Raw genomic sequence first — 26,253 nt, forward strand, 5'->3', positions numbered from 1 at the left:
AATTTAACTGACTTAATTAAACTCTCTTTAAGACAAAAAGCAAAACTAAAACCTTCAACATTTTCTTGTAGTAGCCCAGTTTCATCCTAGTGTACATACTGTTCGTTTCTAAGACTTGTTTGTATGCTATGTATTTGTATATATATATAAATTTCGCGTCAGTTAATAAAAGAAAAGTTATAAAATGTCCATCATCTCAAAAGAAAAGAAAAGAAAAGAAAAGAAAAGAAAAGAAAAGAAAAGAAAAGGAAAGTGCGTCACCATTCAGCACGTGACAAGGTCTCGCGATAAGGGGGCCATGTGATTCTACGCAGTTTTACCGATAAGTCCGTATATAGCAAACGTATACGATAACGTTAATATTATTTGAATTTGGTGCTAAATTCACATTATTGGGCGATTTACATACGAACAAGGTTTTTACAGTCATGAGGCGAAGTAAAGCTGATGTTGAACGCTACATTTCCTCTGTACAGAGCCTCTCTCCGTCTCAAAAAGAGGTACGTTTGCTAGCTAGTTATGCGAGACCGGTTTGAAATGCGTGATTGATGGGCAGTGCTAATGCTAATGCTAATGCTAATGCTAAGTTAACGCGCTAACTCTAAGCCTGACTAGGCCTGTCTATCAGGCCGCTCATTTCTCTAGCTAGTACTCCGATAGCGACAAAAGGACACGGAACGAACCGCATAAGTACATAGTTACGCATGTTGTAAAATATACAGTACTATAGTTGGTTAACTAGTTAGTCGATTAATTCAAGTTTTCCTTGCGCATAGTAGCTAGCACGAGTAACATGAGCTGGCTGGCTAATATTACTTTGTTGTGCTAGGTTAGCTAGTTGGCTACAATCGTTATCACTTCCTTTTGGAAAACGCGGCAAACCGGCAGCTAGCTGGATAGCCAGCCAGCTAACCTAACCTGTCTGTCTGAGGAGTGTGTTTAGGGAAATGTTCATTGGTTTCGTTTTCCTTCTTCACTTCATCTTGGCGTAAACACACTATGACGTGCCAAAATTGGCTGATTATCTAACCTAGCTAGCTAGGTTAACCAACATGCATAGATAATTGTATACAGTTAATCGCTTTCTCGGTGATCATTTTGGTGATGTGATCTGTCTAGCTAACCCTATCCAAGTTTGCCATGGTTAAAGCTCTGAACTGACATTAAATATTCTGGCCTTTAGGTATTAGTTGAAACAAAGGACGCATTAGCTACTGGTTACGTGCAACTGGGTATTTCCTAGCTAGATTTTTCCTTCAGGGTTTTTTTTCCCCCGGGCACTTAGTTAGTTTATTATTAATTTCATATTGGTCGAATGTCTTACCTCAAGTAGTTAGCTAAGCAACAAGGTACAAAAAATGTACGATCTAATTCGGTAGAAACTTTTTGTATACAATTTTTAAATATGCTATCTGGGCGCAACGGTCACTTGCATATCTCTTAAGATGTTCTTAACTAAACCATGTAACGAATTTATAGTCTTTCTTGTATGATAACGAGCCCAGCCCTTTGTGACCAAACATTTCATGATGCGAGCTTTTTATATGTGGTGGTGTGTCGGATTGTGTAATTACACTTTTTATGTGCCTACAGAAGCCAGTAAAAGGATTTTTATTTGCCAAGTTGTATGCTGAAGCCAAGGAATATGAACTCGCAAAAAGGTACCATTTACTCTTGATTTTGGCACAGTTATTCTATTCTTTAACTTGTTGCAAGGTTTGAATATTTGCCTTTTTCCTCATTTTTTCTCTTAATTTTTTACTACACTTGCAGACATGTTGCAGAATATTTAAGTGTGCAGGTCAGGGATCCCAAAGCGCACAGGTTCCTTGGCCAGCTACATGAACAAGAAGGTGAAATTGAAAAAGCTGTTGGATGTTACAAGGTATGTGAATTTCCTGCACACCTAATTTAAGCTGCATTTTCCCCCCATTAGGCAAATATTGTATTAAATGATGACACCATTGTAAATACCTTTTATTTATTTTACAGACAACTCATAGGAACTAAATTAATAAGATGATTTAATATGATGGAGTTAAAATAATACATTCTAAATTAATATTTTTAGTTTCATTTTATCAATTTGAGAGAACTATAAATTGATTTATCCTTTCATTGAAATATTTTATACTCTTCATGGATGCTGTCATACAAACATACATACACCGAGTGTAGTGGTGGTAGAGCGATATGGGCTTTTCTGTGGCCAGTGCCAATATATAATGCCAATAGCATGATGAAGTTTGAGGTTGGCTTTTTTTTTTTTTTTTTTTTTTTTTTTCTTCTCTCCCATAATTTGATGATAATTAATTGGACACGCATTTGCTGAAAATAAATTTAACACTGTTATTGTCTGAATTATCCCTGTGTGCTTAAGTAGATCTGCAGTGCACTTATTTTACATTAGAATGTTTTTTTACATTAAAATCTATAACTACATTTTAAAAAAAAGTAACAATTTACAAAGTCAATAAAAAACTACATTTTGTTAAATAAACTTTATGACTAATGCAGGAGGAATTTGGTTGTTGCAGATTCTCAAAACAATATTTAATTGGCCAATTAATCGACCGCTACAAAATCAGTTTTATATAAAACCATGTGTTATGTTGCAGCGCTTCAGCAAATGAATTCCTTTAAACTGAACTAAGTCAGAATGGTGACTTTAATAGGAAATGTAACTTATAGCAGTTGCTTTTAAGATTTTGAAGGTCAGATGGTCTTTTTTTTTTTATGCTGCTGCTGACCATACAATATCACTATGACAAACTACATAATGACCTGTTTTTAGAAAGTGCATTGTGGTTAACGTCAGCACTTCAACACTCACCAGGTGCATCATACATAAAAAGTGTGATGCTTTTAAATAAAAAAAGCAAAGTGTGAAGGAGCAAATTGGGTTATGGGTCACTATGCTATTCTCTTAATTCTACCAATTGTTTGCGTCCGTTTTCCTCCTGCTGTATATCTATATGCTGCTGTAGATGCTATAATACAATTTTGATGGTGCCATGTGTCTGTTCCAACTTGTTAGAAAAACATCAGGTAAACTAAATGCCTTGAATTGTCTTGCTAATGCACTTCTGATGCGTGTTAAACTGCTGTCTATGTCTAGTAAATACTGTGTAAATACTAAAGGGTGTGTCACTGTGATGAATTGGTTTACAAATTATGCACTTGGGCCAAGCCAAAAATGTAAGTAAAGTGTTGAAATAAACACATTCCTTCTATTTTTTCTCTGTTATACTTTAGCGTTCAGTGGATCTGAACCCAGCTCAGCGAGACCTGGTTCTGAAAGTGGCTGAACTTCTGTGTGGTAAGCCGGTACTTGACAGCAGGGCAGAGTTCTGGGTGGAGAAGGCTGCCAAACTGTTGCCTGGTAATCCTGCTGTCTTTGACTTGAGGGTAAGTACATAATTACTTGAGCATAAGTAAAGTACATGGTGACTGTTCACCTCTATTTTTGTGTGAATTAGTAGATATTCTCTAAGCAGCTGCAGGATGTTTTCAACAAGCTGAGGTGACATTTTGGGTGGGTCTTTCTATCCATTATTTTAATGGAGTGGTGGAATGGAGTTGCAGATGTATTTTGGTTTTACAAACTAAAGGAGTCAAAGCAGTTGGCTAAAGTAAGAGCTTAATTCAGAGTATTTGGTTAGCTCGGTACTGCAGCTGTTTTGTCAGCAAACATTGTTGATGAAATTTGCTGAAAATTAAAAATAAACATTGAAACAAACTTTGCCTAAGTAGTACCTAATCTTGATGTTTTTGTCTTTGCCTGATTTCTACAGTTACCGCAGCTAGCTGTGGCAAGCTAGCCAGCGATAAGTTATTGCATCCAGATCTATATAAATATTCTAGCTTGGCTATTGTCACATCTGTCAAGTTTGTTATTTACATCCGTTATCATAATCTTGGGTGTTTTATTAGATGTGAATGAGACATGAAGTAACTGGATACCATGATGAAAGCGTCATGTTGCACTCCTCTCCAGTGCATGCTCTTGTGGGCTCTGCCAGCTGGAGTCGGGCAGTGCACGTTCGTGTGTTATTGGGCCCTGGCTGAAAGCAGGGGTAGCATTTGTTCTGCTGAATATTTTTTAAATCTATATTATACTTCCTGGTTTTTACAAAATTACACACTCCATATTCACGTAGTGGCCATAATTTTCACAGTCTACATTGCTTAGTTACCATTATTCTCAGTATAATTAGAGACTGCTTAATATTAAACCACAGGTTGATGCTTTAAGACTTCTTTGGGCAGCATGGTGGTTTGGAGGTTATGTTTGCCTCTCAGCACTAAGGTCTTGAGTTCACGTCCCAGACGAGGTGGATATTCCATGTTCTCCAAGTGTCTGTCGGTTTATTGCTCGATGTTTTCGGCATGCGCTAAATGACAGTAAAGGCAATAAAGTTGAACACTTCATTCAAAAATGCCTCTTAACTTTCCTGATGATACAAAAGATGAATAAAAATGTCAGTATCCTTTTTCTGTAAAAATTTAAACGAAGGATAAGCAAAGTAGAAGCAATAAAATAAAACTGCAGCATCTAAATCTCAAAGAAATGAGGGGGCAAGGACAAAACGGGTGTTCTGTGCAGCTGGCAGAGTTCCTTCTGGGACTACACTTGTATTAAAAGATGGGGTTAGGATTAGGGTTGGGGTTGATTATAGGTAGAGTTGATATCACACAATAATCAGGAACATTTGTTGGCCACTAATTTGATTGCTGATTTAGTTGATTATTCACTGCAACTCGTATTTTAAACTACTGGGTTAGAAAATTGTGAATCAACCATTTGTGCCAAAAATCCTAACTGAAATAATTTAAAAGAAACATTTTCTACTTTTTTCATGTTTAGAATTTTTCAAACTTTTTAAAATTATTGTAGTTTTCAGTTTAATTGTCTGCGTACCTGCTGACACTGAATTACGTTTATTTAAGGGAAAACGTAGTTTATATTGGTGAGATTAAATTTTTTTATATGTATTTTTATTTATTTATTTATTTATTTGTAAGACTGTAACATGCATCTTTGAATGCAGTTTTATTGTAATTTTTTGCTTCCCAGGAAAAACTGCTGAGCTTGCAGGGACAGCGAGGTTGGAACCAGCTATATGACCTGCTGCAGTCAGAGCTCCAGCTTCGGCCCTCTAATGCCCACGTTAACCGTAAACTGGTGCAGCTCTACTGCTCTGATGGGCGTTTAGAGGATGCAGCCAGACACTGTCTAGATGTTGAAAGATCTGGCGTTTTGAAACATAACCTGGACTGGCACAAAACAGTCATTCTCACTCTTCAGGTTAGTGAATTTACTTTTCACCCTGGTGCGGTCAGAATTTGGGCCAAATTCATAAAACATACCACCATATTTGGCGAAATGTTAACAGCAAATAGTACAATGGTAACGCCTTTCATCCTTCATAAATGTGGGTTGCCAGTGCCTTTTAATATTTACATGAGATTTTTTTTCCACTTTTGTATATAACATTAGTGATTCATAATGGAGCCTGTCTGATAGTGAACTTGTGATAAGCCGTGGATATGGATTAGGTAATCCTTTCTCCAGTGATGTTTAGTCACACATGCAAGTCAACAAAATTCTGTACAGCCACCCATTTGGACCATCAGTCAGAAGGTTGTGGGTTCAAATCCTGCCATGCAGCTGTTGGGCCCTTGAGCAAGACCCTTAATCCCCTTGGCTTCAGGGGTTCCATACAATGGCTGACCCTGCCCTCTGACCCCAGCTCACAAAGAAGCTGTCCATGTGTATATGTGACAATGTCAAAAGGCACATTTTTGGTGCGTTTGGTGTGAACATAACAAACTGCAGCTGCAGTAGTAAGAGTACACACAGAGAAAGGTGACTCACTAGAGCAGGGTCTCGAATGCCACAAACCTTTGCAGTAAGAAATGTTAATTTGGGTGTAACAGAACAATAAATTAGAAATGGATATAGACTTAAGAGGTACAGTTTTATTGCTCTGCTGTGATATAGCAGAAGTGCGTAAGTCATCAACTCAATTCAACTATTTGGGTCCTGTCTTTTAAGTTAAAATGCATTAGTTTTCAGCATGGGGTTAGTCAGTCTCTTGGTGTGGACCTTTAACATGTATGGCCTCATTTACATGCTGATTAAAAAAATAATAATAATTTATTGGCTTTCACAGGAGAATTTCTACTGAATTTCCACTGACACCAAATGGCATTAATCATCGCCATTTTGAATTTGAATGAAATACTGAGTTGTACATTTTGTGTGATTTATAGCATGGTTACCTTTTAAGTTTTATGAATCTGGCCCATTGTTTTTAAGGTATTTTATCAAAGTAGGAAAGATGTTTCATTTGCAATGTTTAATGCAGCTTTCCAATGAGGGAATGAAGGATTTTGTGTGTGTTTGTTTTCTACAGGAATATCTTGCTCAACCCAGTGTATCATCTAATGACAAGGCATGTCACACATTTCAAAAGGAGTTTTTGCTGGCTCACTGCAATGTGCTGAGACTCACACTTGCAGAAAAGGGATGCCAAGAGAGCCTGGACGCCCTTCAGATGTAAGTGTTGGGTAGTGGTTATGTGCCCTGATGTCCTGCATTCTGGGCTCTAGCACATGATCCAGCTTGTGAAGGGATCAATGATGAATTACTGAGCAGGATCGCATTGCTGTAGAAGGAAGATTTTAAATCTGTGCAGAGCAATGGGGCCCCATAACTGTAGAAAATGTTTATTCATCAAGAATCATAGCAAATACAGTGGGAATGGTTAAACCAGAGAGAGAAAAAGGAAAGTGCATGTTTCGCTAACATTTGGAAGTTCAGGCTGCTCTGAGGAAACTTAAGGAATCATTACCTCTACAAGCATAAAATATCTTAATTAGTGAGAGGGCAGACTCATATTTCATACTTGGACATAATCATATTTATGAAGAAGCACTGTAACAAGCGTGCACAACATCACAGGGTGAAGGCAACTATCTTTTTTTTTTTGTGGTAAATTGCTATATTAACTTTTTATGCACAAAAGTTCTTTAGTATGATAACTTGACATATGTATGTAATTTTGTGACACTAGATTCGACCAAGCTATGCAGACGTTGAAAAACACTGCCACAAATGCAGCTGGTGAGTTCTTGGAGGTGTTCACAGAAATGAGAGCTCACCTGTATCTTTATGCTGGGACCCTGCTTCTGAAGATGGCCATGGAAAAGGAACAGCAGTGGAGAGCTGTTGTTGATTTGGCGGCTCTTTGTTACATTGTGGCTTACCAGGTGAGACTTGGGTTGGGGTTGCTAGGTGAGGCTTGGTATTTGCCATAACAAGCGGAAGCTGTTTTTGGTGCATGTGGCAAACCAACTGTTTGTGCCTGGAAAGCATTCTGGCTACATCATAATCAAAACGCAGTACCTATCCTAGGCTATACTATTACCTAGAAGCATTAATACAAACCTCAAGAAATGTCGAAGCTAGAGGTAACTCCCCTCCCCCCCCAGGAACCTATGATAAAAATCCTGAGAGCAAAAGCTGTTTTTTAGCTGTTCCATTCCAGAGAGTAGAAACTGCCATTTTTATTTAAAACTTTTTTTATTCAATTGTAGTGGTTCTCTTGCTCCCTTTAGGTTCCCAAGCCAAAGACAAAACCTGCTAAAGGAGACCAGGTGACACCCAAGCCTCCTTTGGAGGCAATAGCATGTTATCGACAAAGCCAAGCGGGCCACATGCTGGTAAATTTGAACCAAGATACGGTGCACTTTGTTAAAGAGGTGGTGGAGGTGTTTGGGAACAGGAGCGGACAGGACAGCCTGTTTGAGATGCTCTTCAATATGCAAACCTCTGGCCATTCATTTATTGAGAATGATGACATCTCGGGCATCAGGACACAGGCACCAGACATGAAAGAACTTGCCAAGTCGGATAGTGGTAAGTAGAAACAAATTACATAGAAAGAGTAACCAGTGATAAGTGTGGTAAATGTGCAGTTAGTATTGCAGCGCGTCACATAATGTAACGACCTTGTTAATCTGATGACGTGCATGCCATAAAACACAATTTAGCTGTAACTTTCTTTAGAAATACTAGATCAACAAAGTAATCAGAATTTGAGTTTCATAAAATGATTTCATAGACTTGTCATGGCTCTTATTGGCTGTTGCATAAAATGTTAACGCTAGTCCCCTGTAGCAGGCAGACATTTAAAATTTGTAACTGAGACGTGAGATCAAGAACTTTTTTTTTTCTTTTCTCTTTTGTGTTCTTAGGTTCTGTCTTGCACTGTGGGGATTTGCAGCATTTAACATGGCTGGGCCTGCAGTGGTCCATGATGGGCCAGAGACCTGCCCTGAAAGACTGGCTTACACAGCTCTTCCCTCGGCTCACTCTGGAGACATTCAAACTGGACACCAACACTCCAGAGTCCATCTGTCTGCTTGACCTCGAAGTAAACAATCTGACTAGCAAAATTAATCATGTGGGGCAAATAAGTTGTGTAGACTATGAACATTCACACAGATAACTGAACAAAATGTGCACTTCTTTTAATCTGAACACATATTTACATGTTGATGCCAGATGTTTCACACCATGTGCTGATGTCATTTCTCTGAAGTGTCTTATTGAAATTGTGAATTATGTTTCAGGTCTTTTTATGTGGTGTTATATTCACAAGCCACACTCAATTACAAGAGACTGAGAAGATTTCTGCAAACTCCAGACTACATGAACCAAAATGTTTGCCCTTGCAGCTCATGAGACTCTTATCCTCAGAGAAACAAAGGGAGTGGTGGGATGCAGTCTACAGTCTCATTCATAAAAAAGCAGCGTGAGTTATAGTCCATTATTTGAAATAATGTCTTGGGTAGCTTCAGAATAATAGTTTTTTCAAAATCTACACTTATTATGCAAGTTGGAATACTTAAGTTGATGTGAAATTCTAGATTTAGGGGTTAAGGCCTAGACAAAATTTCATGAATGCCCCTTCCCATTAGGTCTGCCTGTCGCCCTTCCTTTGTTTATGATGACTCAGAATTTAAGTGTTGGGTTCTTTCCTGTAGACCTAATATGTCTGCTAAACTGCGAATGATTGTCCAGCATGGCCTGAGCACTCTGCGAGCTAGAGAGAAACATGGCCTTCAGCCTGCCTTGCTCATCCACTGGGCTAAGCATCTCAGCGTAATGGTGAGGTTTTTTAGGTATTAAATTATAGATTTTGTTTTAAATTTACAAGGTTGTCTTATTGCTTATGTTCTATCCACATATTTTTAAGAATACCCTAAACCTATTGGTAAAGTTGAATAAGTAGCAACATTTATTTCACAGCTAAAAAGCTACCTACTATAGGTTAACCCTAATATGGGTCAATGGACAATGGGGTCCTCTCAGTTCAATGAACCTATGCTGTACTGCACGGACAGCATTTACACCAAACGTTTTGCACTGTGCTTATAGCATGCTTATTAATATAGTCCAATTTCACACATTAACTAGCCAGCTAACTCAGTATCTTAACTGTGTGGCAACATTACCTTTATCTATAATTTACTCGTGAAATGATATTGCTGCTATATAAAAAATAATTGCTGCAAATGGTCATATTTAGGAAAATTCACTCTACCGATTAACTCTTTTATGTACTACTAGATCACTTTGACCAAATGCTGAATCCATGAGAGTTTCTGATGTTTTATCATTACAGGGAGATGGAGTCAACTCCTACTATGACCAGAAGGAGTATGTTGGCCGCAGTGTCCATTACTGGAATGTTGTGCTACCCTTGCTTGAGAAAATAGAGAAAAGGAGAACTATTGCAGAACCTCTTGATCCCTTGTTCATGCATTTTAGGAGTAAGGATATACAGGTGTGCTGACCACACGTTCATTTATTTGACTTGAAGGCATGGCCTTCATATGAATAGTGATGGATAATATTGTTTTTGTTCTCTTAATTTTAGGTGTCTGAAGTCAAAGGCTATGAAGAAGAGGCCGTGATAGCTTTTGCTACTCTCCTTGACATTGAGGGCAAAACTGAACAAGCCATCGTAAAGCTTGAGAACCTCAATTGCATCTCCTCCCATTGGCATCTTGCTCGGGTAATTTACTTCTTCATTATCTGCTGTGTAATATTTCCGATTAGCGATAAACTGTATATTGTAACGTAGCAGACACTGGATACAAAGAACCAAAATAAGATCTTTGTGTAATGAGGGGAGTATAAAATTATTTTCCATTTGTCATCCCATTGCCAGATACAAAAATATTTTATCCCTATATAACGTATGTATTCAGTTTTCTCTCTTCTTTATCCAAGATCTATCAGAGGCTTTCTGAGGAGGCAGGGAATGGTGTTGAAGAAACTCGAGACATGTGTATCAACTTTCTCCAGCAGTTCAGGAAATGCTTATCAAAGATCTACAATGCCAGTGCAGACGATGTGGAGAAGGTCTAACATAAAACAAACTGCCATCTGTGTTTTGGTACTTTTGACAGAATTAAGATACAAAGAATTAACCTTGCTTTTCACATTTTATTTCAGCTACCTGTGTCAATGGAGGAAATTATAGATTTACTCAATGATGTCAATCAGCAACTTGGAGAAAACAGAGAGGCTATGGACCAAACTGATGGAGGACTTGCAATCACCTCTAGCCCAAGACTATTAACGGAAGCAGACGTTGCTTTGCCTCACAAATTCTCCATGTCGTCCCCAGCCAAAAGTGTACTCTCTCCCTCCAAAAGACCAGTGGTAGTTAATGGTTTTACTTATGTTTTAAAAAAACATGCCTTGTTTGAAATTTTAATACATATCCTTTATTGTTAGTTTTCTCCCAAGATGGCTCCACATTGGGCAGAAGATCAGAAGTCAATCTTACAAGTGCTCTGTCAAAAGGTTGAGGCATTGAAGGTCAGTTTACGTCCAGGATCTTTTGTTGAGCCCTCAATCATTTAAGAAATTAACACTTTGGCACTATATGTCAAAGTGTAACACATAGTGAGAGCAACAGCATTGTCTGTTAATTCTTCCCAGCACTGTGACTCAAAGGTCTCTATGACTAGGTTATCTCAGTACCAGCTGATTTTTACAAGCTGTATAGGTTGTTGGGGTTTTTTTGGTGCATATATACCTGAAAAGTCTAACCTAAGATTTTTAGTTGATGGATAACATTTTGGGTCAGTAGTTGTACACATGGCATTCTGGATTGTCTTGCAGAATGAGGTACATGACCTGAGGCAAAATGCGTCAGAGGGCACGGACTCCCATTATCACAGGAATGTGTATGCAGGAAGTTATTCTGGAGAAGCCCTTCAGGAACAATTTCCAGCTGCACAAACATTTCCTGGAGTGCCACTTACAGGTTAGTGGTACTGTGACTACATGACTATATAACTTGGTATGATGTCCGATTTTGACATTTTTTTAGTTTTAATTTTATTTGCTTGTCTCAGTTGCTACCACAGGTCCCTCAGGCTATTACAGTCAGTCCCCTGCATATAATTCACAGTACCTTCTTCGCACTGCTGCTAATGTAACCCCAACAAAGGTATACAGACATGTGCAATCAACATTCATTACCTGGAACACTGTCATGTGTGTTGATAAATGAAACATTTTAATACAGTTTATTTAATGATTTTTAATTTTTTTTTAAAAATTCTTTAACTTAGGCTCCAGTCTATGGCATGAATCGTCTCCCTCAGCAGCATATGTATGCCTACCAGCAGCCAGCACACACCCCACCTCTTCAAACAACCACTTGCATATATCCTCAAGACCAGGTCTTTGGTACTCCACTTAGGTTTGAGTCACCAGTCACAGCCTTACTCTCCCCCTACAGTGAAGAATACTGCAGTCATAATGTTTCCCAGCCTTCTGCTAATCCAACATTGCCGGAGCCTGGGTACTTCACTAAGCCACCCGTCACACCTGTACAGTCTTATAAGAGCAGTGAAGCTAAGTCTGTTGACTTGAAGATGAACTTTGGTCAGCAAATTCCTACTGAAACTCCCAAAGTTCCCATTTTTGGTGCTGCAGCAGCAGCCCAGACAACCCCAGCAGCAGCTTCCTTTAAATTCAATTCAAATTTCAAATCTAATGATGGAGACTTTATCTTTTCATCAACCCAGGGGAAAAACAACAGTGAAAGCCTTTTGGAGCTTCTGACTTCAGATATTCCTCCCAGAACTGAAGGACTTTCAGCTCTGAACCTTCAGAAACCAGACCACACGCCCAGCCATGGTGGTGTCTTCACTTTTGGGAGTAAAACTCCTTCAGGATTTCCATTTACTGATGGTGCCCAGGGCAAAACCAATCTTCTTGGAAAATCTGACCAAACATTTGGCTTTGCAGTACCTAGGACAGGAAACACAGAGGAAAAGGAGAAATATGAGGAAAGTGATGACAGCACCCACATTGAAGAGGATGAGGATGGACCCCATTTTGAACCCATTGTCCCACTGCCTGACAAGGTGGATGTAAAAACTGGTGAAGAGGAGGAAGAGGAGATGTTCTGTAATAGGGCAAAACTGTTCCGTTTTGAGGCAGAAACAAAAGAGTGGAAAGAAAGAGGCATTGGTAGTGTCAAAATCCTGAAACACAAAACATCGGGCAAATTTCGGTTGTTGATGAGGAGGGAACAAGTTCTGAAAATATGTGCAAATCATTACATAACTCCAGACATGGTTTTGAAACCAAATGCTGGGTCTGATAAATCATGGGTATGGCATGCTATTGACTATGCTGATGAGATGCCAAAGATGGAACAGCTGGCCATTCGCTTTAAAACTGCAGATGAAGCAACATTATTCAAATTAAAATTTGAAGAGGTTCAGAGAGCTACTCTTAAATCTCTGCAAATGCAAGATCAGCAGAAGGAAAATGACTCCAAACCATCCACCGTTGAGCAAACAAACAAAAAAATTGATCTAAAAACACAATTTGCTAAGAAGGAAGGTGAATGGGATTGTGATGTCTGCTGTGTAAGAAATGGCGCCTCTTTCAAGACATGTATTGCTTGTAACACTCCCAATCCATGTGATTTTACACAAGCTAAGCCAGCAGAGTGGTTCAGAAGCACCTCTGCTGTGACACCCTCTACTGGAACATTTACTTTTGGACTTGGTGAAAGTTCTAAGGGTGTCAGTACTGATACCAGCATAAAGGGATTTGGATCTCAGATTCCATTTTCATTCAAATTTGGAACCCACACACCAGTTCCACCAACCAGTCAGTGTGACAAAAAGCCTGCCCAGTGGGAACCTTCAGCAGATAATGCTGTCATACCAGAAAATTCCTCTGTGCATGTTGTAAGCAGCACTTCAAATGTTGCACCATCATTTGCGTCTAGTTTTGCCTCTCAGTTTGCTAAGAAACCAGGACAGTGGGATTGTGCCACATGTTCAGTGAGGAATGAGGCCTCTGCAAACAGTTGTGTTGCATGTCAAACATCAAATCCATTAACCAAAACTGTTAGTGCACTGGAAACTGTCAAGTCATCACAAAGTCCAGCTTTTTCATTTGGAACTGGATTTCTCAAAAAAGAGGGACAATGGGATTGTGCTGTCTGCTTAGTCAGAAATGAGCCAACTGCCACAAAATGTATTTCATGTGAAGCCCCATGTGTCGGTGAAAAAACTCAGTTGCCTCAGAGTGGCTTGGATGCGTTTGGAAAGAAAAATGGCCAGTGGGATTGTGATGCGTGTCTAGTAAGAAATGAGGGCACATCCAGTCATTGTGTGTCCTGCCAGGCTCCCCATCCTAAAATTTCAGTTGCACCAGCCTTTAGTTTTGGCAGTATGGTTAACCAACCTGCTACAAGTTTTAAAGCCAAATTTGATTCTAATACCACCTTTCAGTTTGGTCAGAGTAAGAAAGAACCTGCATCGTTTACATTTGAATCTTCTGCACCTCAGGTTGAAACATCAAGCTGTAAAAATGACCCCTTTTCAATGTCGGTACCTTCCAGTGGATTTCAGTTTGGTAATACAGTATCAGAATCAAAGCTAGAAGATGGTCAAGTACAAAGTGGGTCTGCGTCAGTGTTTTTGAAAAGTATTGCTGAACAACACAGGGAGAAAGAAAAAGTAATTTCTTCCACTTCTGTTCCATCAATGGGCAAGACTAGTAATGATGACAATCCCCTCGTTACAGGAAAGCTCAATACCTTAAGTTTTGCAGACCTGGCAAATTCTTCACAAGGTGACTTTCAATTTGGCCAAAGTGATCCAAGTTTCAGAGGCTTTGCACGAGCCGGTGAACAACTTTTCACTTCATTTCAAAACCAAAAGACAGATACCCCTGCTAATCAGGAGGAGGAGGATATGTACAAAACCGAAGAAAATGACGATATCCAGTTTGAACCAGTGGTTAAGATGCCTGAGAAGGTTGATCTGGTTACTGGGGAAGAAGATGAGCTGTGTCTGTACACACACCGTGTTAAACTCTTCAGATTTGATGGAGAAACACTTCAGTGGAAAGAACGAGGTGTTGGGAACCTTAAAATTCTTAAAAATAATAAAAATGGGAAGCTTAGAGTTCTTATGAGGAGAGAGCAAGTGTTGAAAGTATGTGCTAATCACTTGATCACTACCACAATGAACTTAAAGCCCCTCCCTGGATCAGATCGTGCTTGGATGTGGACAGCAAATGACTTTTCTGATGGAGATGCCAAGCTGGAACAGTTGGCTGCCAAATTCAAAAACCCAGAACTTGCAGAAGAGTTCAAGCAGAAGTTTGAGGAATGTCAGCGACTCCTTTTGGACATTCCTCTACAGACTCCTCACAAGCTTACAAATTCTGACAGAACTGCACATCTAATACAGAAAGCTGAGGAGATGAAGTGTGGTCTCAAAGATCTCAAGTCTTTTCTGACATTTGATGGAATTAAAGGCAGAGAAGAAGAAAGCATTGCTACAGCTGTAAGTGACACCTCAGAACTCCCAATCAGACCACATCGTGAAGGCACTGGAACCACTTTGGAATGGGACAATTATGATTTCCAAGAAGTTCATGATGAAAGTACAAACACATCTATATATGCCTCTCCACTAGCTAGCAGCCCACTACAAAAAAATTTGTTCCGTTTTGGAGAATCATCTACTTGCTTTAGTTTCAATTTCAAGCCTGTTCTCAGTCCATCAAAATCCCCAGCTAAGCTAAGCCAGAGCAGGATTTCTGTCGGCACAGACGATGAACAAGAAACGACTCAAGAAGAGGAAAGGGACAGCCAATTTTTCGAGCCAGTTGTGCCCATGCCTGATCTTGTTAAGATTTCAACTGGTGAAGAGAATGAGCAGGTTGTGTTCAGTCACAGGGCAAAGTTGTATCGCTATGATAAAGACCTTAGTCAGTGGAAGGAAAGAGGTATAGGAGACCTCAAAATTTTACAAAACTATGATACTAAACGCACGAGGCTTGTGATGAGACGGGACCAGGTCCTAAAATTATGTGCGAACCACTGGATAACTTCAGATATGAACCTTGAGGCCATGAAAGAAAAAGCATGGATCTGGATTGCCTTTGATTTTGCTGAAGGGGAAGGAAAAGTGGAGCAGTTAGCTGTGCGCTTCAAACTGCAGGAGACTGCAAATTCCTTCAAAGAATGTTTTGACAAAGCCAAGGATGCCCAAGGAAAGAGAACTTTGCTTGTAGCTGATCCCCCTGTGTCAACTTTGACTTCAGAAAAGACCATTTGTGGTAAAGCTGCTATTTCAGTTCTTGAAGAAACCACCAGAGAACAGACTGAACAGCCTTCTAAAAGCAGCCACACACCTAGTGGAGAAATGATAGTAGCTCACAGTCCAGAAAGCACCTCTAAAACGGTGGTCTCTCCCCCTAAGTTTGTTTTTGGCACAGAATCGGTACAGAAAATCTTTGGGAGCCCATTTTCATCTGCAGAGAGAACTCCCAGCACCGCAGCCGGTTCCAAAGATAAGGTATCAAGCAGTTCAGATGCAAAAACATTGGGAAGAGGATCAAGCTCAACAGCAACTCCATTCAAAGTGCCAGAAAAGGGTGAGACCAAAGTGGTTTTCTTCTTTTAATTTTTTTCTGATATATTGTTTTTGCATCATTGGGATCACTTTTGCCAAATTAGTTTTACAATTACTTTATTGAGAGTAACAGTTTTTACATTAAGCAAAGTTGTGAAAGTAAATTTAATAAACAGAACTTTATTGGCAGAGTGGCACTTTAAAAAAATTTTTAAATGAATAGGCGCATGGGGAAAACCACTTATTAGGTGCACACTTTAGGATGAACTTTGATCAAATGTATGCAGTAAGTCACAAGTTTCCTTAATAAATACTTGTGACCTTTTGTTCACACATCTAACATTTGACTCGTTTTGTCTGCTGGCAGTGGAAAACTAATGCACAACCACATTAGTTTTGTACCAGTGTTAGTTAAATATATTATTTACATTTATGGAATTTGGCAAATATTCTGATCCAGAATGACTTGCATATCGCTTTGATAGTGTTATTCTACTATTACATCAAAGTTTAATATTAGCTAACATTTCTTTTGCAGTTTGCTTTCTGTGACGTTCCTGCGTTACTTTACGATGTTCTGTTTTTGTAAGCTAGTGCTTCGTTCTGTGTGTACTGTGTTGTATAAAATGCAAAAAGAGCACCAAGTCAAGGTATCTAGCTGTCCCTCTTTTAAACTTCTCTCACCGCCCGACCATTGTTTTTTTAGGATTGGATTTTAGGCTTTTTAAAGATAACCCTATGGCTTTTTGGACGTGCACATCACCCACCCAATTTGAACCTCCAGGTATTTTGTCACTGTGTGTTCTGTGACACACAGAATGCTGTGCTGTCACCCAGTGGCCTGTGCTGGCGTATTTAACCCTGGCTGAAGGATAACATAACCAGAGCATTAGTGCAAGCAGAAAACCTAACCTGCATGCTTCTGAAGTGTGACCAACTTCCTAAATATGTTGCTTGTTTTGTGTTTCAAATTTCTGTAGAAGTGACAGTTAAATTAATTTGGTCATGATTATGGCCATCTACCAACAAAGCCAGCTACCAATTCAATGGGAGGAGAGAATTCTCATGCCGAATAACTTTAACTCTGTATTTGCTAATATGTAGGAAGAGTAAAAAGTGGTATTAATTGTTCAGCTTAGTACTTATTGTATTATTCAGATCTGTCTGCCCTTCTGTTTGCTCAAACAAAACCACTGACCTCATCCACAGTGACTTCATTTAGGTCCAAATCAGTATTTCAGATATGAGCAGTGGTTCCCAAGTCGTTAAACTAAACTACTTAAATATGGTTCAATGCATTAGGGTGTGATTCATTAGTATGAAGTGGAGATGCATGCAGTAGATTATGAACATAATAAAACTACTGGTTTATGCAGTTTGTGGTTGAAAATAACAAGGTATCATGTTGGTTACTGTATGCACGCAGTGTTGCTCACATCCATCTTGAAGAAGTAGCTAAACAGACTCCAGTCTATGTTGCCATCATTGCTCTGCCTTAAAGCCCCAATCAGGATGTTTTAATTGACTTCTATCAGCACAGTCTGTGACCTATGACCACCTATTATCAATCTGTATGCCTACTATGTTGACAGGTTTCAACACTGGCCATTGGCCTCATACGTTGGGCAATTAACACACATTTTAATTGTATTGGCTCAGTGGTCGTGGAGATTGAGAGGCCCATAGACTTCGGGTATTTACAACACTGAAAGCAACTAATCCTTGTCTGGAATCACAATCGTATCTTACCTATATCAAATAAACACTGTTCTGAGCAGTTTTCTGGAAAAAAACATTTTCTCAAGCATTCTTACATTTAGGGTAATACATCATTTGCACAAATACTGCACTTTCAGTTATTGAGATTAACTACCCTATTGGAACAACACTGCTGGTTTTATGCTTACATTAATGTGGAAATAGTCCTTAATCTGCCCATGTTTCCAAATGTCCTCATATCTTTTATTTTTGCTTTGAGTGTGATGCTTTTTCTTACTGGCACAAAGCCTTTCTAAAATCTATTTTAAATCATCAGTCTGAATCTTCTGGAATGTTGGACCATGTTAGATTTTTCACATGGTCTGCAATGAAAAACCAACTTTATTAAATGGACAAATGTTCCTTAGTGGGGCTTTAGGCCTACGTTTAATGTATGGTAGTCTTTCTGATGGAGTGCATGGAAGATTTTTGCATGCATTGTTGTGTGTAGCAATAATTACATGTTTGTTTTTGTTTGTTGTTTTTGTGTTTTACAACTTTTAGTAGACATTTTAAAAATGGTAACACTTACTTGATATTACAATAAAACATTGTTAAACATGAATATAACTCGCTTATAATGGCTTATAGAGAAAATATAGTTGGATTATACAGTCATGTTCTGCGAGTATAATGAGTCTCGTTAACTGTTGTCACAGAAGATGGAAAACTATTAGCACTTCGCTTCAGAAACATGAAGTCATCAACGTCCTTGAATTGTCTAGAAGTTGTAAGTCAGACGACTGGTCTTAATGTCCGCTAACTGTTGCACATGCCGATGGCCTCGATCACTTCTTATTGTACATACAGGAGTGTCCCCTGTCCTTTACATTCAAGTAGCCTACCTATGTAGTGCTATGGCATGCTTATAGAGTTGGTCTTACTGGTGAACAGACACTCGTCCCTGATTTTGTTCTGCATATGTCTTGTTGCTTGACTTGTTGTCATTTATGATATATCTTAGTGTTGCTTAGTTTGAAATGTACAGGAATATAATAAATATAAGTGTCCTGAGTTTCTTATACTCCAGCCACACTGGGACAGCAGTGTTTTGTCTTGTCTGAGTTGTTGTTTTCACAAAAGCCTACTCTGGGTACCCACATGCTTTTTGTAGGTTACATCTCATCTCTTTACTGGTTTCCTTGATTTTTGGGCAGAGGAGACAAATTCTATGCTTATTCTCTTGATGGTACTTTCAACATCTGTTATCTAAGCACCGTTTCTGTTTGTGTGTGTTCGCTTTTTGGGTCCCGTTGAGTCATGTTTTTGGATTATGTTGTTGGGTTGTGTTTTTGGGTCATGTTGGTCAGCAGTTATGCCTGCTGATGGGTTTATGAAGATCTGTTGTTATCTATATTCTCTCTGTGCACAATTCTGGTAATTAGTAGTCATCACATTTTCTGCAAAAATGACAGTTCTACCTAGGGAACGAAAGTGTTTGCTGACTGAAAATGAGCACAATGTTGTTTTTACAGTTCCAAAATGGAAACATTTTTAAAAATGCATGTTCCCCAGCCTGCATATCCTTTGTTGTTCATGCAGTACTGTGTGTGTATGCTAGCTATATATGTATTAATTTTAGACAAGTGGAGAGATTTTTCTGATCTCACATTGTCATGCAAGTGGTTGACTTGTTAAAAGAAGTGTTGGACACAGACCTTAAGGAGCTTTGTGTTCTTATCACCAGGACACTGTACATAAATCATATTTGTTCTCCACTTGATGGGAGCAGTACGGTCTAGATTTAGATACCAGTTGGAAATTGGTGACTAATAGCGGCTAATATTTTGGAGAGAATTTGAACAATAAATGAATTTTATGCATTTATTGAATTTAATGAAGTCAGCAAAGTCAGGCATAAAGTGAAAATTGACAGTGCTCTCTAATAATGTGACTTGTGCTGGAGGTATCTCATGACTGTTTTAATAAGTAATTCTAAAATAGTATAACACGAACACACCCTATCGACCAAGTGTTGTAACTGTCAAGGAAAGTGTTACTGGGTGAAAAAAAACAATGGTTTGAGTAAGTTTCTCTCTCAGTCCTTGCTTTTTGGAACGCTTCTTTCTTAAATCTGTTAATTTATGTAGTTTAATTCCTTTTTCCCTCTTTTCAGTTCCATCTCAAACTCAGCAGGATGTAAGGAATGATGAGGACCAGTGTGACTCGGATGTTGAAATTGTATTTGAACGAAAGCCGACTGCAGAGCTAGAGGAATTTGCCCGACAGCTGATGCTCCCACCTGCATTTTTTCTTTATAAAGATAAGCCAGGGTACTTCAGTGACGACAGCAATGGTAAGAACTTCATAATGTCTTATTCCCCTTCCCCTCATGTGAGGTTAGAATTGTTTGGTTTGGTAAACCCTTCAGTTCAGTAACCTAATTAAGAGACAGTTCTTTCTACTTGTTTTGGTGTCAGGCGATTAAGGTTGAAGATGCAGAGACATGTTGCTTAATCAAAAGTAAAAGTTACTTAATCTTTGGGTGTTCCCTTCAGGGTCGACTCCCCTTAAAATTAACATTTTAAAATTTTGAAACATTTTTGTTCACACAAGGCATTAAAGTGTAACATTCATAACCATTTACATCAGGTAGCACATGATTTAGTAAAAGAATTTATCTCCGCAGCCAGAGTCTAAAGGGGATGAGCATGCATCTGTAGAATAAGTTTGTGCAAAACAAGATAGTTCATGGGAAGTGTGTATAAGAAGAAGAAGAAAAAAACTAGTTTGTTTTCTGAACTAACCCTAGCAGACTCAGATATAGTTATGATCTAGATCACTGTCTTGTTTAGAGGGGTTGCACCTTAGCCATCCATGAACGTTCTAAATGGTGGCATACACTTGGAGTTTTTGTTCCTCTGGCTTTCTGTGAATCTCCTGGATGCAGTATTTTCTGGTTTTATAGAAACCTTTTGGCATCAAAGCTCACTCGTGTTTACTACTATACTTTTTATGTTGTTTTTTACCAAATTATTGAAACACATTTACGTGTACTTCTGTCATACAGATGAAGATTATGAAACTGCAGTTAAAAATCTGAATGGAAAGTTGTACCCTGATTCTGGTGCCTCTAGCTCTGGTAAGATGTCTTTAACTCAGTGATTCAGTGAATCCTTGTGCTTTATGTAATTTGTTAAATGTAAAACCAATTGCAATTGACCTTTTGAGAAGTTTTTGATGTTTTTTGTGGGGGGATATGCATGAACAAAATGTTTCTTTAGGTGATAGTGTTTCAGAGAATATTGACAATACTGTAGTATCAGACTGTATAGAAGCAACACTGTTCAGTATGTGCAGTTTCTAGGGCTAATACTGAGATTAGCCTTGTGTTGGTATTTTTGTAGAGTAGTCTGTACCTGCCATGAACAGGTACAGATTACCTGTTCACATGACACTTGGTCATCTTTTGCTAAACTGTTCATCATAAATCAAATGATACTGTATAACCATAATGAAATATTAAGTATAGTTGTTTTTTCTTAGCACTGTTTGCTTCTCTTCAGAGAGACCTGATCGTCTGGGCTCTTCTGATGCACTCGTCATAATGATCATTTATAACTGACCAAGTTCTCACAGTTTTTCTTTTCTTTGTTAAAATTTTAAACATTACTGCTCACAGCACAAACCTACGAGGATGTAAAAGACACAGAATGTGTGCTTGTCTGGGAGAAGAAGCCGACCCTGGAGGAGGAGAGAAGGGCCAAGATGCTTCAGCTCCCTCCCACGTTCTTCTGCGGGGCGGGTAGTGATACAGATACTGAGCCAGATGGGCTAGAGGACTTTGGAATAGAGCTACAAAAGGTCCAGGAAGCTCAGGTGAGAGGAACAGAAGAGGGTTTGGCTGTGAGGGGGACTGGATGAACAGTCAAATTAATGTTTCATATGGCATTGTTCATCAGCAAGCCAAAATTACTTCTACATCACACTAAGTACTCCACCATCACACCCACTCCAAATACTCTGCCATCACACTAATAGTCTCGTAGCCCGACCGCAGCAGACAACGAGGTCTGATGCTAGTTCAGGGGAACCTGAAAGTTGAGACGACTGTTTTCCTTACGAGTAAAAAGCCACAGGACATGTTAATTTGTCTTTCCTTTTAGAGCAAAATGATCTGCCAACAGCATTCCTGCTCCGCTGATGGGCACACTAAGAGCAGTGAAGCCCGTAAAGAAAGCAGCAAGGCTACCACAGATCGCACTGCCATAGCTGATGATGGAAGTCCCATTGATCTCTCTACTAAGAACTATGAAGCTGAAGCAACAAATCCTTCCAGTACCTGTCAAGGTATGCACCCTTCCCCATTCCTAAAATGAGGAATGTATGAATATTGTTTACTTCTTGCATAGCTGTGTGAGCACTTGGTTTTGTTGTGTAGCTTCCCAATGGTGGCCCGGACACTTTTTATTTTCTGAATTAATGTTTTTTTTGTTTGTTTGTTTGTTTGTTCTTTTCTTTATAAAGCAGACTAGGCACCCATTTCATTCTGTCAATAGTATTTGAATTATATAATTCACATGAGACCTGCACAATAGTTAATGACACTAACCTGCCCTTTAAACTAATCCTAAACCATATAAATGATGTTATAAATAGCTTCCGCTGCTCTGAATCCAGTTCTGCACCACTGTACTGCTCCAGTGCTATTCTAACCTCCCTCCCCATCCCTCCATGTTCTGATGTGTTGTTTGTTTTGCCTCCCCAGATGCCCCTATTACCTTTGAATTTTGCTCTCAAGATGGTCCTTCATTTGCAGATTTGGCAAAGAATTCTGGTGAATTTGCTTTTGGCAAAAAAGGTTGGTTACGTCCATTCTGTTGATTTGGAGACGTGTCCTATAATTTTGTTTTTAAGGGGGAAATTGTAATTGTAGGTTTTTAAAGCAAAATTAATATGCATGCACATCAATTGCATACTCAATATAAAGCGCTATATTCAGCAATACCAATGATCATCTTTTTATGCATATTTGTAGAGACAAAAACTGAAATACTGCTTTGAACAAAGTAATTTAGTTGGAGTTGTTTCAAACTAAAAAGCACGAATGATTGATGAATTGTCGAAACAAATAACTTTCAAATGTTTAAGGTTGCCTGAGTCTATAGCATACATATTTATGGCTGAACTTTTTACCCGGTTTCACACGTGTGGAGCATGCAACAAATCCAAGTCTTTAGGTTGTGGTCATGGTACCATTTTCTGCAATAATTAGTGACTTAATTATGAATTTGTATTGTCTGTAGATCCTAACTTCTCCTGGGCAAATGCTGGAGCAGTGGTGTTCAGTAGCAGCTCTACAGCATTGTCCCGTGATGAGGAACAGGAGGAACAAGACAGTGGTGAAGATGTTTCTAACAATACAGAGATTCACTTTGAACCTATTGTTTCACTGCCAGAGGTATGTTTCTTTTTAAGTGACTTTATATAGTGGAATCCAGACTTTTTTCTGCCATCTTGATTAACTGACACCTATAAAAATATTCAGCAGTACCAAATATGATCTTCGTGTGTGTGTGTTTGTTAGAGAATTCAACTCCCACAATTATAACTAATAAAGACAAAATAAATGAGCTTCATTCCTAAATGCTGTACATCCATTTTACAAAATTATGGTTAATACACTTAATGCATCTTATCAGTAATGACATTTCTTGTAATTTTGTGAATCAAGTGATTTTTATCTGCCAAGACAAAATCAGAGAAAATTTTAAAAATTTACATCACTGCTAAAAGCTATTAAAATTGTGCTAGGCATACAACTAGTTTAGCTGCCAAGGAACAATCAGATTAGGCACTCCGATGCACCTTTTTAGAGAAGAACTGGCATATTGATGGGAATGACAACAGGGTTAGAAAGGTTTCTGTGACAGGCTAATGTACTTTGACAAAAGAAAACATAAGTATCATTATAAAATGCAGATTATTCATGCTTGTGTAAATCTCACTCGCAACAACTTGTTTAAATGTGTTTTGGAATTAAACTCTTCGATAAATAATCATGTTCTTTTGAAATTGGCAGTTTCAGGAAACCGTTCCTTTCTCATGAAACGTTTAACTCTTCCCAGGTTGAGGTGAAATCTGGTGAGGAGGATGAGGAGATTCTCTACAAGGAAAGGGCAAAGCTTTATAGATGGGACCGTGATTTGAACCAATGGAAAGAACGTGGTGTTGGTGACATCAAGATTCTCTTCCACCCATCAAAAAAGTATTATCGCTTGCTTATGAGGCGTGAACAGGTCTTAAAGGTGTGTGCAAACCACACCATCACAAAAGACATAGAACTGAAACCCATGAACACCTCTGCCAACGCTCTGGTTTGGACAGCTAATGACTATACAGGTAGACCACTCAAAACAAACAAACAAATGAGTGAAGCAAATATTATACGGCTTTACCTTCCTAACCCTCATCTCCAATGTGCATTGGTTTTGGTTTTTCATGTTGTAAACCAGACGGTGATGCTAGGGTGGAACAGCTAGCTGCCAAGTTCAAGAGTGCTGATCTAGCAGGGACCTTCAAGAGAACCTTCATGGAATGTCAGAGTCGCATGCGTCAAGAAGACTTCTCCCAGTCTTCAAGAATTGCTGAGCTTTCTAAACCAAGCAATCCCTTGGTGTTCTTCACTATTGCTGCTGATGGTGAGGTCATGGGCAAGATCACCATGGAGCTGTTTGCTCACATTGCTCCTAAAACTGCAGAAAACTTCAGAGTTTTGTGCACTGGAGAGAAGGGCTTTGGCTACCGCAGTTCTGTTTTCCACAGGATAATCCCTGATTCCATATGCCAGGTAAGAATTAATTTGCATTTCTGTTTTGCCCAGATATTTGTGTAATGAATATTGGATTGTTGGCTACTGCTGGTCACATCGTGATGGTCCATTACTTCTGTCGTGGTCGCCTCTTTCACACCGTCTATCCAAGTTCAAGTTTCAGACACAACATAACAGTACAAAAAGCCTTAATATTTTTCTATGTGAAATAGGTTACCCAATGTAAAAATCTTAAGTAACCTATAAGCAAATGGATTGCTTTATCATGTATATAATAAAAGCTAATTCAGTTGAGTGTTTTATTGAATAGACTGACCAACTGAACAATGTTTTGTCATAGATGTGTATTGTATGCTTGTTGCTCAACGGTAGCTTTAAGGGAATTGAGTTGATTTTTGTATTCATTACTAACCTTCCTGTTGAATTCATGCATTTGATACAAATGATTTGCAGAGGTAATTAAATTGTAAGGCAGAGAGAAGAGCTGACAGAAGATGCTCATTCTTGTTGACTTCCATCTGGAGAGGACGACTGCATGTCATTTCTTGTGATCCAGCATGTAGTGTTTTGTGGAGCCAATGTATAGACTGCAGTATTTATTTACATTGTCAGCATTTGTGTTCAGAATGGGCAGTGTTTCATCCACTACACATTCTATGTAACCCTACCTGTCCATACAAGTTTGTTGATTTACTTGTGTAATTTTAGTTCACTAATGGGACTTGTTTTGTGTTAGGGTGGTGATATTACCAACCAGGATGGCACTGGTGGAAAGTCCATCTACGGAGGCAAGTTTGAGGATGAGAATTTTGACGTAAGACACACTGGAGCAGGTCTGCTCTCTATGGCTAATCGTGGCAGAGACACTAACAACTCTCAGTTTTTCATCACCCTGAAGAAAGCTGAGCATTTAGACTTCAAGCATGTTGCTTTTGGCTTTGTCAAAGATGGAATGGATGTTGTGAAACAAATGGGAGAGCTGGGCTCTAAAAGTGGTAAACCGAGTAAAAAGATAACAGTGATGGAGTGTGGACAGCTGTAATCATCAAATTATTTGATCGTGTGTGTGTTTCATTTTCCCTGTCATCTCTGATAACTTAGAATCTCTTCACATCAGGCATGTACCAGAAAGATGACCAAAGGGGAGAAAAACTCATACAAATTTTACTTTATATTTGCTGGGAGTATAAAAATATTTTTTGTTGATGTGATGGCACTGATGAGACATTTGCTCAGAATGCATCAGGAAAGCTGCTTTGTGATTACTGAGTACATTTTAATCAGTAAAACTTTTTTGTCTTTATACACTTCCTTAATAAAATGTAAAGTTTGTACAGCCGGCGCTGCCATTGTTTCCTGACCATTGTAATTGTCAAAACTATATGGATAAGTGCTCTGCATGTTCTAATAAATACATCTTTTGTAAAATCAGACTCTGGAGATAGAATGCTACAGAATTGGACTAAAAAGCTACTCCCATCTCAATGCTCATTTTTATAAGCGTATTTCAGGGGTTTTGTTTGTTTGTTTTTTAAGTCAATTTGACATTTTCTGTTTGGTTTTTTTTGCCAGTAATAAAGGATTAAATCAAACTTTTGTGAACTGAAACCATTGCAACAAAAAATCTAGTTCATATAAGATAAAACCTCAAATGATAATTCTGTTGATTTTCATTTATTATTGTTTGACAGAAAATGTAAACATTTATTACTTTCTTTTTGTTTTGTAGATTTTAAAAC

General features: G+C 38.7%; 1 protein-coding gene across 3 annotated transcripts; it reads left to right on the forward strand.

Moving 5' to 3' along the window:
* Positions 1 to 223: 223 nt before the first annotated feature.
* Positions 224 to 26,122, forward strand: ranbp2 (RAN binding protein 2). 3 transcript variants are annotated; one of them, XM_035520541.1, is made up of 29 exons: positions 224 to 500; positions 1,594 to 1,661; positions 1,774 to 1,885; positions 3,256 to 3,408; positions 5,078 to 5,308; positions 6,420 to 6,562; positions 7,080 to 7,275; positions 7,624 to 7,924; positions 8,263 to 8,441; positions 8,641 to 8,822; positions 9,055 to 9,178; positions 9,696 to 9,857; positions 9,951 to 10,088; positions 10,307 to 10,438; positions 10,532 to 10,741; positions 10,817 to 10,900; positions 11,207 to 11,351; positions 11,443 to 11,537; positions 11,662 to 16,006; positions 16,691 to 16,768; positions 19,859 to 20,038; positions 20,753 to 20,824; positions 21,365 to 21,561; positions 21,849 to 22,032; positions 22,451 to 22,543; positions 22,989 to 23,143; positions 23,811 to 24,084; positions 24,198 to 24,532; positions 25,251 to 26,122. In XM_035520541.1, exons 1-29 carry the CDS (start codon positions 429 to 431, stop codon positions 25,554 to 25,556), a joined length of 8,946 nt encoding a protein of 2,981 aa, XP_035376434.1. In that variant the 5' UTR covers positions 224 to 428; the 3' UTR covers positions 25,557 to 26,122. The 3 variants fall into 3 exon arrangements, with proteins under 3 accessions (XP_035376434.1, XP_035376435.1, XP_035376438.1); XM_035520542.1 differs by having other exon boundaries at positions 10,532 to 10,714; XM_035520545.1 differs by lacking the exon at positions 16,691 to 16,768.
* Positions 26,123 to 26,253: the final 131 nt, after the last annotated feature.

This window comes from Electrophorus electricus, chromosome 2 (assembly GCF_013358815.1).
Source record: "Electrophorus electricus isolate fEleEle1 chromosome 2, fEleEle1.pri, whole genome shotgun sequence".
Classification (NCBI taxonomy): Eukaryota; Metazoa; Chordata; class Actinopteri; order Gymnotiformes; family Gymnotidae; genus Electrophorus; species Electrophorus electricus.

Excerpts from the sequence above, each read along its gene's own strand:
- ranbp2 (XM_035520541.1), top strand. The coding sequence starts at position 429 with ATGAGGCGAAGTAAAGCTGATGTTGAACGCTACATTTCCTCTGTACAG. Across the intron at positions 10,089-10,306 it reads CCCATTGGCATCTTGCTCGG|ATCTATCAGAGGCTTTCTGA; the intron begins GTAATTTACTTC and ends TCTTTATCCAAG. Across the intron at positions 10,742-10,816 it reads CTCCCTCCAAAAGACCAGTG|TTTTCTCCCAAGATGGCTCC; the intron begins GTAGTTAATGGT and ends CTTTATTGTTAG.